Source organism: Porites lutea, chromosome 12, assembly GCF_958299795.1.
Source record: "Porites lutea chromosome 12, jaPorLute2.1, whole genome shotgun sequence".
NCBI lineage: Eukaryota > Metazoa > Cnidaria > Anthozoa > Scleractinia > Poritidae > Porites > Porites lutea.
In genome coordinates this window covers 18872251-18889750 of record NC_133212.1, presented here as the reverse complement: position 1 = coordinate 18889750, position 17500 = coordinate 18872251, and the positions used below count along the sequence as shown (strand labels likewise).

Sequence of the window (17500 nt, the reverse complement as noted above, 5' to 3'; positions counted from 1 at the left end):
CTTTTGGCTCTTTTTTTTCTTCTCCGCAACGTGCAAATTTTCCCAATGTCGATGTCAGAGACGCTTAGTTATTTACTAAACATGGCAAGGTTTTCACTCAAGAAACCTAACAAAATTCTTTGCGGAAAGACTAACTATTACTGCCATTCCTAAAACCGGGATAATTGTCGTCTATGTCGACGCGCATTGCAGTGAAGTGCCTGATCTTATCTACAGTTTTGTAGCCCCATCACACGTGCAAACTCTACTTGATTTATCATGCTCAATTTCAAGTTCCTTGTCTCTTTGCTAAATGTTATACTCAAAATTTCGCCGTTACAACGATGACCAACGATCTGAACAGAAGGAATGAAATAAATCCAAAAGATATCACGCAATATCAAAACATGCGTTACATATTTCATCTTGTCGCCACGGAGTCTAGCATTTGCATAACTTCGTGGAAGAGATAAAAGCTTCTTTTGGTTGTAAATTTAGAGAATCTTCAGTGACTCACTTTTTAAGCGATTTCATCTGTTTTGCCGAAAATAAAAAATCAAAAAGTACTGACCGGTTGGAAGATTTTCACGGCGTGAAATTAAATTTCACGGTGACTGAAATTTTTCACGGCATGAAATATTTTCACGGCGATTATAAACTTTTTCACTGCGTGAAATTTTCACGGTAGCCGTGAATTTTTCACGGCGTGTTCACGGCGTGAAAGAGAAATTTCACTCACATTCCAAAAATTTTTCTTACTTTCACGGCCTGGATCGTGAAAATAGGCATAGCGTGAAATTTAGATAAGCCCCCAAGTCGCGTGAAGGGTCACAAATAACGAATTAGCTTTACCTTGATCGCTGATGCATTTCATGTCTGTGATGACGATTCGGCGAACAAGATCTTTTCGACTGAAATTTCCGAGATCTTCGTTAATAAAAATGTCCTTTAAGATCTGTCAAGGACAATGTATCTGATGCATTGTTCTCTATTACTCTATTTACTCCTTCTGACACAGTTGCACATTGCAATAGTGAAGACCTTGTCACGGTTTTTGAAGCCATAACCGCATAAGAAATTACAGTGTTTCTATGAGAATCTAATGTCGAATAATTTATCAAGCTGAATAGAGGAATTAGTAGAACACTTAACTGACCGGCTTGAAGATCGCGTTCGGCTCGCTGATCGCTCTGTTCTCTCGCTGGCGACCAGGAATAGGAACGTGATCTGGAAATATAAACAACAGTGGCCTTCAATTTGCGCACAGCATTTTACAACCATGTTCTGAACCGAAAAATATGGCAAGAGTGTGGTAAAAATTGCAAAATAGTAGTTAGATTTTCATACCGTCGTTCTCGACTTCTTTTCCTTGACTTGCCCATCTTGCTCTTCTCAGAGGGTCCGACACAGCGGAAACCGCAAATGCGCGAGTAAGTGTAATATGTGACCAGGTTTTATGAGCCTGCGAGACTGAGCACCCCAGCCAAACCCTTGTTTTCAGTAAACCACTAAACGTCAACCATGAAATACGAGTAAGGTAAGCTTTAAAACTGCTGATTGCATGACAGAAGCGCAAAAATATTATAAAGCGAGGTTTAAGCTTTTTCAATAGACCTGAAAAGAGGTCTTTTTCCTTGCTGAACGAAGTATTCTGGTTTTTCATTAATAATGAAGTATCTGAAAAGCTCGATCCCTGATCCCTCAAAGACACACACAAAAAATGGCTGATCCTGATCCCATGACTTGTGACTCGGGATCCCGGGTCTATGATCCCGATCCCGGGACTGTGATCCCTGATCCCATATACCTGGTTACGACCCTGGTATAACCACTGTATGCCATGCATACGAAGAATCTCACCAAGGAAACCCTCCAGTCCCTACCAGGCTTTTAAGCGAAATGCTTAGTCTGATACTACTAGAAAGTTCGTTCCAATTTAACGAGAAAGATTATCTTCAAACCCATGGAACAGCCATGGGCACGAAAATGGCCGTAGCCTTTGCTAACATCTTCATGGCCAAAATAGAAAAATAAATACTCAGACAGAGCAGCATTAAGCCCATCTTTTGGACAAGGTTTATCGATGACGCCATATCAGTATGGGACACAGGCAGAAACGAAATAGAAGAATTCCTTCCTCCGCCATGTGTAACGCGGGAGGGCGGGAATGGGCAAGAATTGGCGGTATTCTTCATGGAGCATGGCAAATTTTGCGGTTTCAGTCCCTCTCGGAAACAAAACTGATCAAAAATTGTCGTCTCCCTTCTTGATTTAAAAACATGCATCTTGATTTAGAAAACGTGTCTCTTGATACATGACATGAAACACGTGGGAATTGAAATTAAATTCTACAATCTTGTTACATTCAAAAAGCAAAATGATGTTAATTTTATCGATCTTGATAGTAATTTGGTGGATTGGAATTATAAAGTTGCATCTTTGATATTTTGTCACTTTTGGCGTAGCATACAGGCAGCTGATTTGATCCGACATCAGTCGTTATCGAAGCCGGAGCGAAACGAAGCGTCTGTTTGCTAGAAAACACACCGCTACATAGATTTCTGATATCATGATAAGTTGCTTTAGACATATTTGCTACGGGAAGTTCGAATAACTCAACAAAACTTCACTTACCTGAGGGGAAACTGCGGAAAGATGCGTCAAGGTAAATCGCAACAAGACCTACCTGCGAAACCAACAATAAGCGAAAATGCTGCACGAAGCAAAAATACAGAGTTTGTCGCGTTTGCGCTGTAGTTTCAACGGCACACCCCCCGCACATGTAAATGCCAGATCCCAGCCAATCTCGTACCTCGAGTCTTCGTCCCTTACTGCGCATGCTGGCTTGACGACCGCTGGTCAAGGGGAACGAAGACGCTGGGCACGAGGGTGGATCCCAGCGGCCGAGCGGCCGAGCATGAGATCGAGGACAATGCGCCTGGCCGGTCCAAGAAACACCGCGGCAAAACGTCTACGCATGCGCCAGGTTGAGCATTTCCGGTCTCTTTTTCAGTCACACTTTCCAGTCAGATCAAAGTCTCCCGCGCGCGCTCGGCTTCATTCTGTGTGTAGCTTGTGGTTCAGTTGCTCGTGTTTTTGACTATTTTGTAGTTATTGAAATTTGTTTTTATGGATAACCGGGTACAGATCACTGAAACAATTAGTCGATTAGATTCAGAAAAGGTAAGATGATAATAATTCAGTGTGTAATTTTGGCTAGAGCGTCAGGTAAACTGATTTTCATTCACGAAAACAAAGTTTTTGACTGTTATTTTTCTCTTAACCTGGCTGAAACTAAGACATAAAAAGCTATCATTGCAAGCTTGTGTATTGTAGTTCTAATTTTCAGTTCTTCAGTTTCTCAGTCATCATGCCTTAAAGCCGATTCGAGATTTATTTGGAAAACGACAACACACAATCGCTTTGTACTTTTATTTACCAGTGAGTTTTACCGTGTTTTGAAACGAAACTCTTCTGAGTTGATTGCCATGAAACATAAGCTTAATTATACAGTTGAGGTTTGCAGCAAGTTGACAACTCTATTTATTTTTTTCATTCTCAGAATCTGATAGAGAAAGCTGGTTCGATCGCTTTTAGAAGTAGAAATTTTCATGCCTTGTATTTAGCAGCTGAAAGCAGTTTCGTGTTTGTATGAGATGCAGCCGAGCCGCACAGTCTGAAATTATTAAGTCTTCACTGACCAAAGAACAACCATGTAAAAGAATTAAATAGGCATTTTCTTGAATGAAAGTCATCTATAGGCATGTTTAGTTTCCCAGCACTGAAAGCTCCGGGTGTTCGTGACTGCAGTCATCAAAGTCGAGGTTTTTATTCAATCCCACACATCTTTTGTTTTGAGTTGTTGTTTTCTCCGATAATAAAAAAAATTGTTCAACCGACTAAAATTCAATTTCCTGGTTCTAGTGTTAATGATAATGATGACGCTTTTTTTTGGTTTCTTTCATAAGTATTGACATTCTTTTCTTAGTTATCGTCTTCTCCAAAATTAACTTATGCCAAACCAGTAGCATGCAAGAAAGCCAGTAAAAACAACTTCGTCTTGTCGAGCGCTCGCGACCTGCAAACTTCAAACATCATTTTCACCGTTGGTGCAAACAGATAACCATGTGATGCAAAAGTTTGACACTAGAAAAATATATAAGCTTTCGAATGAAGTGATTTTTTGGGCCCCCTTTTTTGTCTGTTTCGCCCTTTTTGCTTTTAAACTTGGCGCGACGGCAAAGTTATGCTTACGCTATTGGTTTATATACTAGACCGGAAATAAAAAGCTGACCGGATATTAAATTTTGTGCTCATGCGCATTGCGTTTTGCCGCGGTGTTGGTCCAAGATGGCGTTCAAACCGTAAAATCGCAGGCATACTAGCCAGCCTGCGTAGCAAGCGTTTCCGCGCGAGTTCGTCGAGAAAATTGGGCGAGAGCAAAAAAGAGGAATGAAGGGAGAGGGGAGAGGAGGACTAACAAAGCAACGCTTTGTCGAGTGCCACAAGTCTCAAGTCTGGGCGCAGAGAGAAGTTGAATCTGCTGGGATAGGCAGTTGATTTGATCCAACATGGGTCGTTATCGCGCGTCGAAGCCGGAGCGAAACGAAGCGTCTGTTTGCTAGAAAACACACCCAACATAGATTTCTGATATTATGATAAGTTGCTTTAGAAATATTTGCCACGGGAAGTTCGAATAACTCAACAAAACTTCAATTACCTCAGGGTAAACTGCGAAAAGATGCGTCAACGTAAACTGCAAAAAGATGTGCTTGAAAGCTACGAAACCAACAATTTATACTAAGCGAAAATGCTGCAAGAAGGAAAAATACAGCGTTCTGTAGTTTTAACTGCACGTGTAAATACCAGATCCAAGCGGCCGAGCATGAGATCGAGGACAAATGTGCCAGGCCGGTCCAAGATGCATGGGTCCAAGATGGCCTAAACAGTGGTAGCAAGAGTTTCCGCGCGAAGTTTGTCGAGAAAATTAGGCGAGAGCAAAAAAAGGAATGAAGGGGGGAAAGGAGAGAAGGAAACGCTTGCCCGCGAACCCCACGATCTTGAAAAACGCCCCTAGCGTTTCCTTCTCTCCCCTCCCCCTTCATTCCTTTTTTTGCTCTCGCCCAATTTTCTCGACGAACTCGCGCGAAAACACTTGCTACGCAAGCTAATGGCATACGGTTATACGGTACGCAAAAAGACTCAAATAGTATGCGTTCTCCTTTGTCGAAACGCAATAATATAAAAGCTTATCGTTACTATCCAAAATAATTTTCAGCAATTGGTTAAGTCCTTTACATGAGGTCAAAACATACTCGATGTATTTCTCACCAATTGTCCCATCTACGGAAGCAACCACCTGTGTTTAAAAGGCCTTGTACGATCAGATCATCTTCCTATTCTGGTTGTGCCTCGTATTGTTCTCAAGCCAGTCCGTAAAACTGTTTCCTTTCGGGATGTAAGAGAGCACCGTAAACTTTGTATGGACAAAAAGATGGATCAGTTTAATTGACTGGGAACGTTTCACTATTTCTGATGATCCTAGTGAAAATGTTAGGCGTTTAAGCGAGACTCTACTTTTGATGTTTAATGAATGCTTTCCAATTATTAAGGTTAGAATTTCATCCCGAGATCCGCCTTACATGTCTCCTCTTGTTAAACATTTGTGTAAAATCAGGAACAAGAACTCACGGAGTCACAGACAGTCTGAAAACCCTGTCCTGCAAGAGCGAATCAACGAACTCATTCGCGCTAAACAAATCCATGCTGTTAATGAGAGAAGAAATGGTTATCACACCAGTTCGAAGAGGTGGTGGGATACTGTCAATATGATCACCGGTAGACAGGCTCGCAATGCACCCGTCAGCTCTACCATTGACCCAATAACAATTAACTTATATTTCCAGTCTATCAACACTGACGATCAGTACTCCAAGCCCGAAGTCCTTTCCATCCCGGATGGCACTCGTATTCCTACAATTGAGGTGCACACTGTATGGAAGTTTCTGAGGACATTGAAGCGTACTGCTCCGTGTCCAGATGAACTTCCGTTTTGGATCTGGAGGGACTACGCTTATCAACTTGCGCCAACAATCACCAAAGTATTTAACTCTTCTCTCAAGAAACAGTTAGTCCCCTGCTTGTGGAAGCTAGCTAATATTACACCTATTCCGAAAGAGACTCCTTTTGAAATATGAAATCAGCTGAGACCAATTTCCTTAACTAACGTTATTATGAGACTCTGTTGTCGCGAATGTGATTAGGTAATAAGGGTGTGACGCTGTTAATAATTACTTAGAACTGAAAAGAGACAAAAAAAGAGATTCTTGTACACGTGGAATCGAGTCGAACGAGCGAGCAATGAAAATTTTGTATCGAGAGCGATTAGCGTTGAGCTTGATGTAAACTTGTATCGAGAAATTTAATCACAACACTGTATTGAAGTCTACTATTGGCCCAGACCAGTTTGCCTATAAAGAAGGATGCAACACAACCATGGCGCTCCTTGCTTGTCATCATCATTAGCTAAAATGGTTGAACAGGACAACAGACTTTGTAAGAGTTTTCTCTTTTGACTTCAGTCAAAACTGCAAGTTTTTGACAGTGTTCCACATGCTATTGTTTGCAATAAGCTAACGTCACTCAATATTAATCCCTATGTTATCAATTGGATTGTCAGCTTTCTTAGTAATAGGAAACAGAGAGTAGTCTTGGACGGCTTTGTCACCGAATTTGCTAGCATTAACAGTGGGGTATCGTAAGGTATTTTCCTCTGGCCCATATTGTTCTCTATTATGGTAAACGACATAAGACCGGTTTACCCGGAGCGCAATCTATTGCTCAAATATGCCGACAAACTTTCACTAAGCGTACCTGTGTCTGCACATCAAGATCACTCTTTCATTGAGGTTAACATTCAACACTGGGCGGTAAGAAACCGTATGAAACTAAACCTCACTAAGACCTGGGAAATGGTGGTGCATGGCAGAATTTCCAAACCACTGCCACCTCTGGTACAGTGGATTGAACGGAAAAGCTGGTTGAAATTGCTTGGCATAATTTTCCAGGAGAATCCATCGGACTGGGGCCTTCATGTTGACAATTTGTTACGAAAAGCTAGTAGTCGTTTATACATTTTACGCGTTTCTAAATATTTTGGATACCCTAAAGAACAACTGACAAAATTATTTGATCTTTTAATTATGTCCCTGTTTTTGTACGGAATTGAGATTTGGGGAGCGGCATATCAAGGTACATACCTTGATCGCATTGACAAGTTTTTTTAAGAGAGCGTTTAGTTTAGGATACACCAACAACCTGTATGCAATCGGCTGAAGTTATCAGAAATGGAGACTGTAAGCTATGGAACACTATCACGGATACTCCTTCCCATCCCCTTTATCAACTATATTACCCCCTAAGAAACAGAGATTCTTGCGAAACATGAAACTTGCGAGGACATGATTTTATTTTACCTGCTGTTAAAACAGAACGCTTTAAGAGATCTTTTATTAATAGGTGTCTTTTTAATATTATTTAATTGTACCTGATCTTAAATAGATTGCATTGTCATGTATGTAAAGCCATACGTATGTTGTGACTACCCAACTATGAATAAAGACTCTTATTATTATTATTATTATTATTATTATTATTATTATTATTATTATTATTATTATTGTTGTTGTTGAGTTAAAAAGGTAACCAAAGGTTCACAGAATTTAGTATTTCTGGTGTAAAGCTAGTGTAAATGAAAGAGATGTAAGAGATTAAAGCTAGCTGTGTCTCACCGGGAAATTGCATACCAGGGCCACGGTGGCAGAGCTTAGGTTCAATAATAAAATGCAATCATCTCTGAATAGGTTAAATTTGGGTCCTAGACTAGCAAAGAACAAGCCCAAGTGAAAAAAAGACAAACAGAAAAAAAGCCAACAAAAAGGCAGATGATCAAAAGCTATACAACTGGTGCTAAAAGATATTGAATGGCCTAATCAGTTAAGGTAATTCCCTGGTTTTGCACGGCGCATCACCTACATAAGGAGTGCACGTAACACTGCGACTTCAAAGGTAGCGGTGATTTCACGGGTCGCCTAAAGAGAGGCAACAAAGGCCCTTTTTGTAGTCCAAATGCTTTTAATAGCTATTTTGATAACTCTTCCCTGCTCAAAGGTGTTTGTCTTAAAACTCGCCCCAGACCGCTGGTGCAAAATGATTACCGATATTTGAAGCCAAAATTGTCCTATATTGTCGTTTGCAGTGAAACGAAAACTTTGACCCCCTTTTTATTTTTGCTTTTTACTCGTTATGGCTACACAAAAAATATATTTTAAGGAGAAAAATCTAAATATCAGAAGTTGTATTTTTAGTTAGATCTGAACGATGTGACTTTCTCCATTTAGAGCGACAGGAAGTGTGAGATAATGTTAAAACTGTCTATTTCTCTACCATTCTTCAAGATCGAGTATTTTGTAATTTAGGTCACTTAATTGGAAAACGGCTTAAGGTTTTAGTAAGATTCAGAGTTTTTGCGAAAAACAAGAATTTTTAATGGTTGTTTAAACAAGTTTTGAACATATCGCATATAAGTAGGAAAAAACATCCAGAATTACAGGTACACAGGGTAAAAACGAACACGGTGACCCCATCTTTTTATTGCAGCTTTTGTCCTATATATGACTGACATTTGTGCCAAGTTTGAAAAAAGTCTGGATAGTCCGCATCATTTTCAAGTGAATGACTCAAAATTAAGCACAAAAAGAAAAGGAAACTGCAAGTCAGCCTACCTCGGAAGAAAAGTCCACATACTTTACATTCAGTGAAATACTATTAATCTCTCCAAAAGAGGAGATGGAAGTTAATTCACTGTTTTCAATTATTACTATTATTACCCGCTCTGTATATTGTCGGCCAATAGTATTCTTGGTCGTTGTGTGGCTCTTTGAAATATACCGATTCATAATGAAGATTTTCACACATATTCCATACAATAGCTGAGATAAAAACAGGAAACGCAAGGTTCCATGCACGGCTTCAGTTCGATTTACACAGTTTTGATCAAAACATTCTCAGTTTCGAGAACAGTTTATTCTAAATTAGAAGTTGAATATTTCGCTATTTCACTTTCACTTTTTACATACAGTTCATTTTATTTACCGGAAAGTAAGCCTTAGAAATTAAAAGGACGTTTGATCAATTCAAGCTCGCGCATTCTAGTCTTATTTTAAACTTCATAGCGGAAGGACATTTGTGAGCAGGGAATAAGTTAGCACAGGATTTGACAAGCGGCGAATTACTCGTCTTGCTTGTTTTGAGCTGAGTCTTATTCCGGTCAAAGAGAGAGAAAGAGTGGTGTCTAGCAAGGTTTCCAATCAAAGATTTGTGAACTCGTGTCTGGCAAACTCTCCAAGTGTTTATAGTAAGTATACACAGTTATACGCACCTTATAACTTCATCTGCCCTTAACGAGTGTCTTTTGGTCCATAACTTTCAATAGAATGTCACTGATAATGTTCACATTTAAGCAATAGAAAACGTTTTCCGTGTTTGCATAGCCTAATATAAAGACTCGAGAGGTTGGGAGAATTCTCGACAGCTATGCGAACCAGAGACGAAGTCGAGGGTTTGCATAACTGTCGAGAATTCTCCCAACCCCTCGAGTGTTTATATCAGGCTATGCAAACACAGGAAAAAAGTTTTCTAATGCTTTTATAAAATAACTTTCCCGAGAAAAACGCCAAATTCTTTATGGCACTGATTAAAAGAGAAATTCTTACCAGTCGCAAAGTCTTGTACACGAAGTCTTGTACACGAAGACTTGCACACATAATCAGTTCTTGTGTTGCAAAAAGATGCTTTCCAAAATACGGATTTTTCTCGCTTAAAATGTCAGCTTAAGCAAAAACAAAATTGACACAGCTTAATCTTGTTTGTAAAGATTTTCCAAGTTTCAGCCGACGAAGGAATGGGTAAATAAAGTAAACTTGTCGAGTTTTTCGGAAAGACAAGACCCATAGTGCTTATTGGTGACTCAATGATAAAACACATTGATCCAAAAAAGCTTTCGCAAAGACATGTACATAAATTCTCATATCCCGGGAAAACCACTGCTGAAATAGCTGAAGCTGTTGACAACATCGCTGTTGCATCCGCGGATCCTTCTCACGTCATCATCCATACTGGCACCAACAATCTTCCGTCGGAGTCTGCCGATTCATGTGTCGCCGATATCAAGAGCCTTGTATTGAAGGTGAAGAGCAAGTTTCCTAACTCAAGCATTGGTCTCTCGGGTATAGTCTACAGAGAAGATATCAACGTCGATGCTAAACGCATTGAAGTTAATGAGAGGGTCAAGCTCACAGCAGTAGATAATAACTTTACTTATATTGATAATTCGGTTATTGACGCCTCAGCATTAAATGGTAGTAGACTTCATCTGAATGCCAAAGGTTCGTCATTGCTGGCCGTGCAATTTATTAAGTTTTTAAGATCTGGTTCTGGCAAGTATAATCAGTCTCTTAAGGGTTTTCAGTCCTCAGCTATCCAACAACTGGTAAAGCTTCTGATGGAACTGGGAAACCTTCCCTCTCCAGCTCGCAACAGGAGACGCCCACGCTAGCTTCTCAACCGAGTGACGTATCATCAGGTATTCCTAATCAAAACGTTGATTCATTTGAAAGTACAATTCTCTCTGATTTTCTTCCTTCTGGTCGTGGTTTTAAAATTGCAGGTTTAAACATTAATAGTCTTACAAAGCATATTGATGAACTAAGAATTCTCCTTGCCGATCGCTCCATTGATATTCTCTCAATTAATGAAACTAAACTTGATGACTCTATCAATAGTTGTGAGGTCCAAATACCAGGCTATGAATTTATTCGTCGTGATAGAAACAGACAAGGAGGAGGAGTAGGTTTTTATATAAAAACCTCGATTAATTTTGGAGTTCGCTCTGATTTGAATGCACCCAGTCTTGAAAATTTATGTATAGAGATTCGGAAACCAAACTCCAGGCCATTTCTGATAGCCACTTGGTACAGACCTCCTTGCTCCTCAATTGATTTATTTTTACCTTACGAATCATTTCTTGAGAAATTAGATTCCCTCGGCCTAGAATATTATCTGCTAGGTGATTTAAACTGTAACCTGGCCTCTGCACAATATGATTTAAATACTCGACGCTTATGTGAAATTTCTGATTTATTTGGGCTTCAACAGCTTATAACTGAACCTACTCGCATAACGGAATCCTCTTCAACATTAATTGATTTAATTTATACAAACTATACTGACAGGGTAGTCTGTTCCGGAGTCTCTCATATTGGTATCAGCGATCATAGCCTTATTTACGTTTATAGGAAATTATCTCTCACTTTTCCTTCAAAAGGGCACTCAACCATTTCTTATAGAAATTTCCAAAATTTTAATAGAGAGAGTTTTCGGAACGATATCGCCCAGCAAGACTGGTCCTGTAATGTTTCTGAAGATCCAAATGTTTTGTGGACTAACTGGAAAACGAAGTTTTTGGATATTGTTAATATTCATGCGCCACTCCGAACTAGACGTACTAGAACAAATAAAGCACCCTGGATCAATTCAGAATTAAAGAAAGGCATGCGTGATCGTGATGCTGCCAAAAGAAAAGCAATTACATCGAATGATCCACACGATTGGAAAAGGTACAAAAAGTTGCGAAATATAATAAACAATGACATCAAAATTTCTAAAGCATCTTATTATTCTAATGCATTTATTCAATCTAAGAGTAATCCTCGAAAAACGTGGCAAACCTTTAATGAGCTTACATCCCGTCGTGTGAATAATACAACGGTGAAGGAACTGAAATTGAATGATACCATTATCTCTAATTCTAGTGAGCTTTCTGATGCTTTTAATGACCATTTTTCAACAATTGGGCCCAGACTTGCTAATGAAATACCTCTAACTGCTGAAAATAATTCAAGTTATATCAATAATATAAAGGTAAATAACAACAATTTCAGCTTCTCCTCGACTAACTGCAGCATTGTTTTCTCACATCTAAACAAATTATGTAGATCTAAAGCAACTGGTCTTGATAATATTTCTGCTAAAATTGTACGTGAATGTGCTGATCTTATTTCAGTTTCACTATGTGATCTCTTTAATAAATCTTTAGTCTCTGGTATATTTCCTGATGATTGGAAATGTGCTAGAGTTACTCCGTTGTTCAAGGAAGGTGAGCCTTCCGATCTGAATAATTATCGACCTATTTCAGTCATTTCCGTTATAGCTAAAGTGTTTGAAAGGATTGTTTATGATCAGTTGTATAACTTTTTGACCAATGAAGATATCATTTCTAATTATCAATCGGGTTTTCGCTCGTTACACTCAACTGCAACTGCCCTTCTGGAAGCTACGGATAATTGGGCCTTTAATATTGATCGTGGCAATGTTAATGCTGTGGTTTTCCTCGATTTAAAAAAGGCTTTCGACACCGTTGACCACGATATCCTTCTAGCTAAAATGAACCTTTACGGAATACAAGGTACAGCTCTTGATTGGTTTAGGTCGTATTTAACTAATCGTACACAACGATGTCTTGTTAACGGTTCTCTTTCTAGAATCTGCTCTCTTAAAAGTGGGGTACCGCAAGGAACAATCCTTGGCCCCCTTTTATTTCTTATTTATATTAATGACTTGCCAAACTGCCTTACTTCGTGCCAGCCTTCGATGACACCCACATTACTTATGCTGGCGTTGATGTGAATTCAATACAGTTAACTCTGAGTCACGATTTAGATAACCTAAACAAATGGCTTATTTCTAATAAACTTACTTTGAACACTTCTAAAACTGAATTCATGCTAATTGGCTCCAGACAAAAATTGAGTACTTTGTCGAACCCACTTGAGCTCTCGATTAATAATGTTCCGATAGAACACGTTTCCTCTGTCAAATCGCTTGGAATATTTATTGATGAAAATCTACGGTGGCAAACACACATTGATAAATTATCTAAAAAGGTCGCTTCCGGAATTGGAGCAATAAAAAGAATTAGACCTTTTGTCCCTCCACCTACCCTTCACTATATATACAACTCACTAATTCAATCTCAATTCGATTATTGCAATCTTGTCTGGGGTAATTGTGGTAAAACATTATTTGACAGGCTACAGAAGCTTCAGAACCGTGCCGCTCGCGTTTTAACCTTCTCTAGCTATGATGCTGATGCTAACCGTTTGATTAGACAACTCGATTGGAAAGACTTGAACACTCAATTTCAAATACAGAAATCCATAATGGTATACAAGTCTTTAAATGGCCTTGTTCCTGAATATTTATCATCTAAGTTTGTTAAACGAAATGAAACGCGTTACTCCCTGAGGGACTCTGTTAACAAACTATTTGTCCCATTTCCGCGAACTAATTTCATGAAAAACAGCTTTACTTATAGCGGAGCAGTTCTCTGGAACAGCCTACCCTGTCATGTGAGAGAAGCCGAATCTCTTAGTCAATTTAAAAGATTAGTTAATGTTCATTTTTAATGTTATACACGGCATTCATGAAAAACAGGTTTTAGTTAGATTAGTTGTAGTTAGGTTTTGAATTTTGTTTAGGATAGTTAGGTTATCTTTAATTTTTAAATTCCTGATGGATTTTACCGTGTTTAAATAAAGATTGATTGATTGATTGATTGAACTCAAAAACTTTTTCAAATTAATTCGTGCTTGCGTGATTAGCACGCGAAAAGCAAAATATCTTGAAGTCACAACCATGTTTACAAACTCATGCAAACACTCCTCTCGGCCAATCAGAGCGCGCGTACTATCTTAGTTATTTTATAAATAATGCAAAACTGAGGAGAAGTATGACTGTACAATAAATGTCACAAAATCTACCTAAGCAGTCCCTTCGGGGTTTTCTGCCTTTTCGTCATCCTAACCATCTCGTACTTGCGGGCGCGAACAATAGAAACGTCATCATTACCTACCGATTCCTCGCGGTCCCTGTTCAAACAAATCGAGATTTTTTCTGGCATGCTGACTGTATATTTCAACTGTAAGTACTTTCCTTAATATGATATACGCGCAAGTTAATATCCTCGCTGATGCGCACGTGCCTCCTTGGCTTAGAGCCTGCTTATTGTATCTGTCGCGAGTTTTGATTGGTTTATTTGATTGTTTGCTCGTTTTGTGATTGTCCAGAAGAAAATGCTTTCGTTTTGTTTTGACTACTCTTTTTCACTACTCTCTTTTGTAAAGGGCTTTGAGAAAATCAGTTTGTAATGTGTACTTCTTTGTCGTAGTTTCAGGATTATCTGCTTCACCTTCGAAATCAGATCCTTTTGTTATGGATCCATTTCAAAGTACATTTCCGAGTAGCAAGGTAAGTAACAAAGTTCATTTGGCAGGGCAGCGCCCTCCGTTTCTCGATTTGATTTCACATTCGCAGTCGACATAACGTGATTTTCTTTACACTTTACCGTTAGGAAAGCCAGGTTTTATTAAATCTCGAAGGCGTTCCTGGTATCAAAAAAGGCTTTCTGATGAAATTTCGATGCGGTGAATTTATTAGAACCTTTTGAGGGATTTTTTAACTGTTTACGTCTCTTACAGAGTTCGACAGCTAACTTCTTTAGCTCAGATCCCTTCAAACCATCTGAAGGTCGTTCAGATTCTAAGAAAACTACAGGCAGTAAAGGCTTGAGCTCTTCTGCAAAGGACCCTGTCAGCAATCCTTTTGGTCCGTTTGGTAAGTTCACGACAATTTTTTTTACTTTGTTACCATTCAAAGCTACAGTGGAGTAAGCTGACGAACATCTCCAATAAGCGGACACTTCCCAGTGACCTGCCTCCTCCACAGTTCCCAAGGCTGAGAGGGGAACACGGAACAAGCGAGAAGGGCGAAAGCTGGAGACAAGCGAGAAGCGCAAGAGAGGGGTGATGGGAATGAGTGCAGAGCGCGAGCTGGAAGCAACTATTTCTGATCTCAACGGTACCCGCTTACAGGAGGTTAAGGGTTGTTTACATGGAGGGAGGATGATTCTAGGACCAGGAGGAGTGGAGGAGAAGGCGAAACAACTTTACGTTGGGTTTACATGCGGAAATTTCGGTCCGTGTAATGCCCCAGAAGAGAAGGTTGGAGAAAGAATTAGAATTGGTGGGTGACGAAAAAAAATGCAATTTGGGCCCTTCTCTTCTCTTTACTGGCGTTAATAACTAACTTTCAGAATAATTATCACAATTATCAGCTCGTGCCAACGACAAACGAAATGGCCGGCAGTTATTAGCCAATGAACGACCCGCCGCCATTTTTGTCTTGTTTGTCCCTAGTACTAAGATCTTCCTATCGAAGGCAGTTTATATGGTGCTAGGATCTTCCTAGTACCAGCGACAAGTGAAACCCTTTGCATGTAAACCGAATACGGGAAACATATTGCGCTAGGACAGTAGCCGGGTGATCCTCCTTCAAGGATCTTCCTTTCTCCATGTAAACAGCCAATAAGACACTGTTTGTGCAGTACCCAGTGGCCCCGTGTGTGAAATTGTAGGGAGAATTTTGAAATGAAGAGTTGTTGTTGAGGATGATTTTAATGCCTTCGACTCTACTGATCGCCTACATTTTCTCTTTGTAGCGTCTTGATGAAATACGATGAATTCAAGAAGTACAAGGAAGATTTGCTAGAAGATTATGGCTCATATCGGTTACACTCCGTCGCAGTATTTTCATCAAACACGCCCAAATAGAAAAAAGAAGTTATTAACTCAATCCAGTGTCAATCGGAGAGTAAAGCTTTTGGTCTCGAAACTCGAACCCGAAAGGTTTGAGGTCTGAATTCCGCGCTTTTCGTTTAATTGGTTGCTAGGTAACCTGAGCTAAGCTTACGACTTAGAGAGAAAGCGTACAGTTTATGATATCCTCGCCAAGGATCGTGCGATTGTGTGACTGGTTTTAATTTTCTGACAACCATGCACTGATTCCGTCGATTGTGGAACAAGGAGATTGCAATCGCTAAATGTAAAATACAAAATTAGTCAAGATATGTCATTTATTAAGGGTGTCAAAATAAATTTTAATAAAGTTCTTGACACCATGTTACTACAGACGTAGTGAGTTTGTTTATTTGCTTCATCATTTGGATGCACCAGCTACAAGCAACCGCGGCTTGTGTAATGCGTATCACCCGCGCTTGGCGGACACTGCTGATTTTCCCGCCGGTAAATGGATCGATTTAGACTTGCTACAAGTCGACCGGAACGACTGTGTTAAATGTTTGTTCACCCGCGCCAGAGCCTGGTTCATTCCGCGCATGTCTCTTTACGGAGAATCGTTCGCTCATTTTCAAAAAAGTTGTTCGCGCCGACCTTAAACGAATTTTTCTTCGTTCCGTTGCTGAGACATTTAGGGCCAGTGAAGGCTGTCAAGGTTGCTTGCTTTTGCATCGAACTCCGCCGTTAATTGAACTTGTGATACTTCTGCTGTTACATAATGCTAAGATAGTAAAAGTGCAATTTTTTAAAACTGCTTGATATAGACTTAGACTGTTCAGTTTGAGGTAGTCAGGAAGAAGACCTTGTTAAAATTCCCTTTAGAATTAATTTCAAACAAAATGGTTTCTTTATAAAGTTTTGCGCTTGACTTTTAGGTAGATTTGTTCGCGTTCTATATTGAATCTTTTCATTGTTTTTCCCCTAAATACCGCCGCTGTCTTGGAGTGGTTTTATTTTTTGTACAGACATTGAAATTTTCTTGCCTACGGTTTTAGCTGTCACAAAGAAGGGCAATGCGATACTGAAACAATTGTTGCTAAGAATTTATGAAAACTATCCTCAAGTATCTGGCCATGGTGCGTAAAAAATATTTATCCCCAGAATATAATTTTATCTTGCTCAACAACAAAAGGATCAACTCGAGTGTGTATGAAAGAAATTTTATTCAACATTATCTCGAAGAAGACATCTTAAAACAGGAAAATGAAATGCAAAGAAAGCTTTCTTATTTATTAGCGTCGCATTAGGTTTGGAACAAAGGCTTTTAAAATTGCCCAAACAATGACAAGTCGTGAAAATGCGCGAACATGACACGTGCGTGCTTGCTGTTTTGAGTTCAACTCTTTCCAGATGCTCTTGAGCGAAGCGTCAAGCTATTTGTTCAGTGTTCTGGAATTTTGTCTTATAACATAAACTTCAAACTTGAATCAGCAAGTCAATAATTTCTCGTAGATGTAACAGTTAGCAATCTCACAATCGATGAACCTTTCGGCAGCAAGTCTCTTCCTCCGGGAAAGAAATCGTTCTTTAAATCATCTGGCTCGCATTTATCTACTGCTTGAGTGTAATCCATTAGTCCTGGATCATTCTTGAGTCTATTTGTTCATGTTTGTACCCCTCGGATTCTTCGGGCCAACTGGATGCTGCTCGCAATTTCTGCGTTCGGATTGCGCCCGTGAAGCGAAAACTGCAATGACCTCATTTCTGAGCGAGCGGCTTCGTCTCCAATCCTGTAATGCGTCTTCTTCTTGTCCCCGTTTAAACAGCCATTG

General features: G+C 39.6%; 2 protein-coding genes across 2 annotated transcripts in view; one reads left to right on the top strand and one right to left on the bottom strand.

Annotated features, from left to right (window-relative positions):
* LOC140922064 (uncharacterized) overlaps window positions 1-2691 on the bottom strand; it is a 23574-nt gene extending 20883 nt beyond the window's left edge. The window contains exon 1 of the mRNA XM_073372090.1: window positions 2614-2691. The gene's annotated coding sequence lies outside the window, so the exon portion shown is untranslated. The remainder of the gene's footprint in view (window positions 1-2613) is intronic.
* The window catches only part of LOC140921351 (epidermal growth factor receptor substrate 15-like 1), a 62724-nt gene extending 46996 nt beyond the window's left edge, over window positions 1-15728 (top strand). The window contains exon 27 of the mRNA XM_073371353.1: window positions 15593-15728. Coding sequence (XP_073227454.1) covers window positions 15593-15600 — 8 coding nt within the window. The 3' untranslated portion in view covers window positions 15601-15728. The remainder of the gene's footprint in view (window positions 1-15592) is intronic.
* Window positions 15729-17500: the final 1772 nt, after the last annotated feature.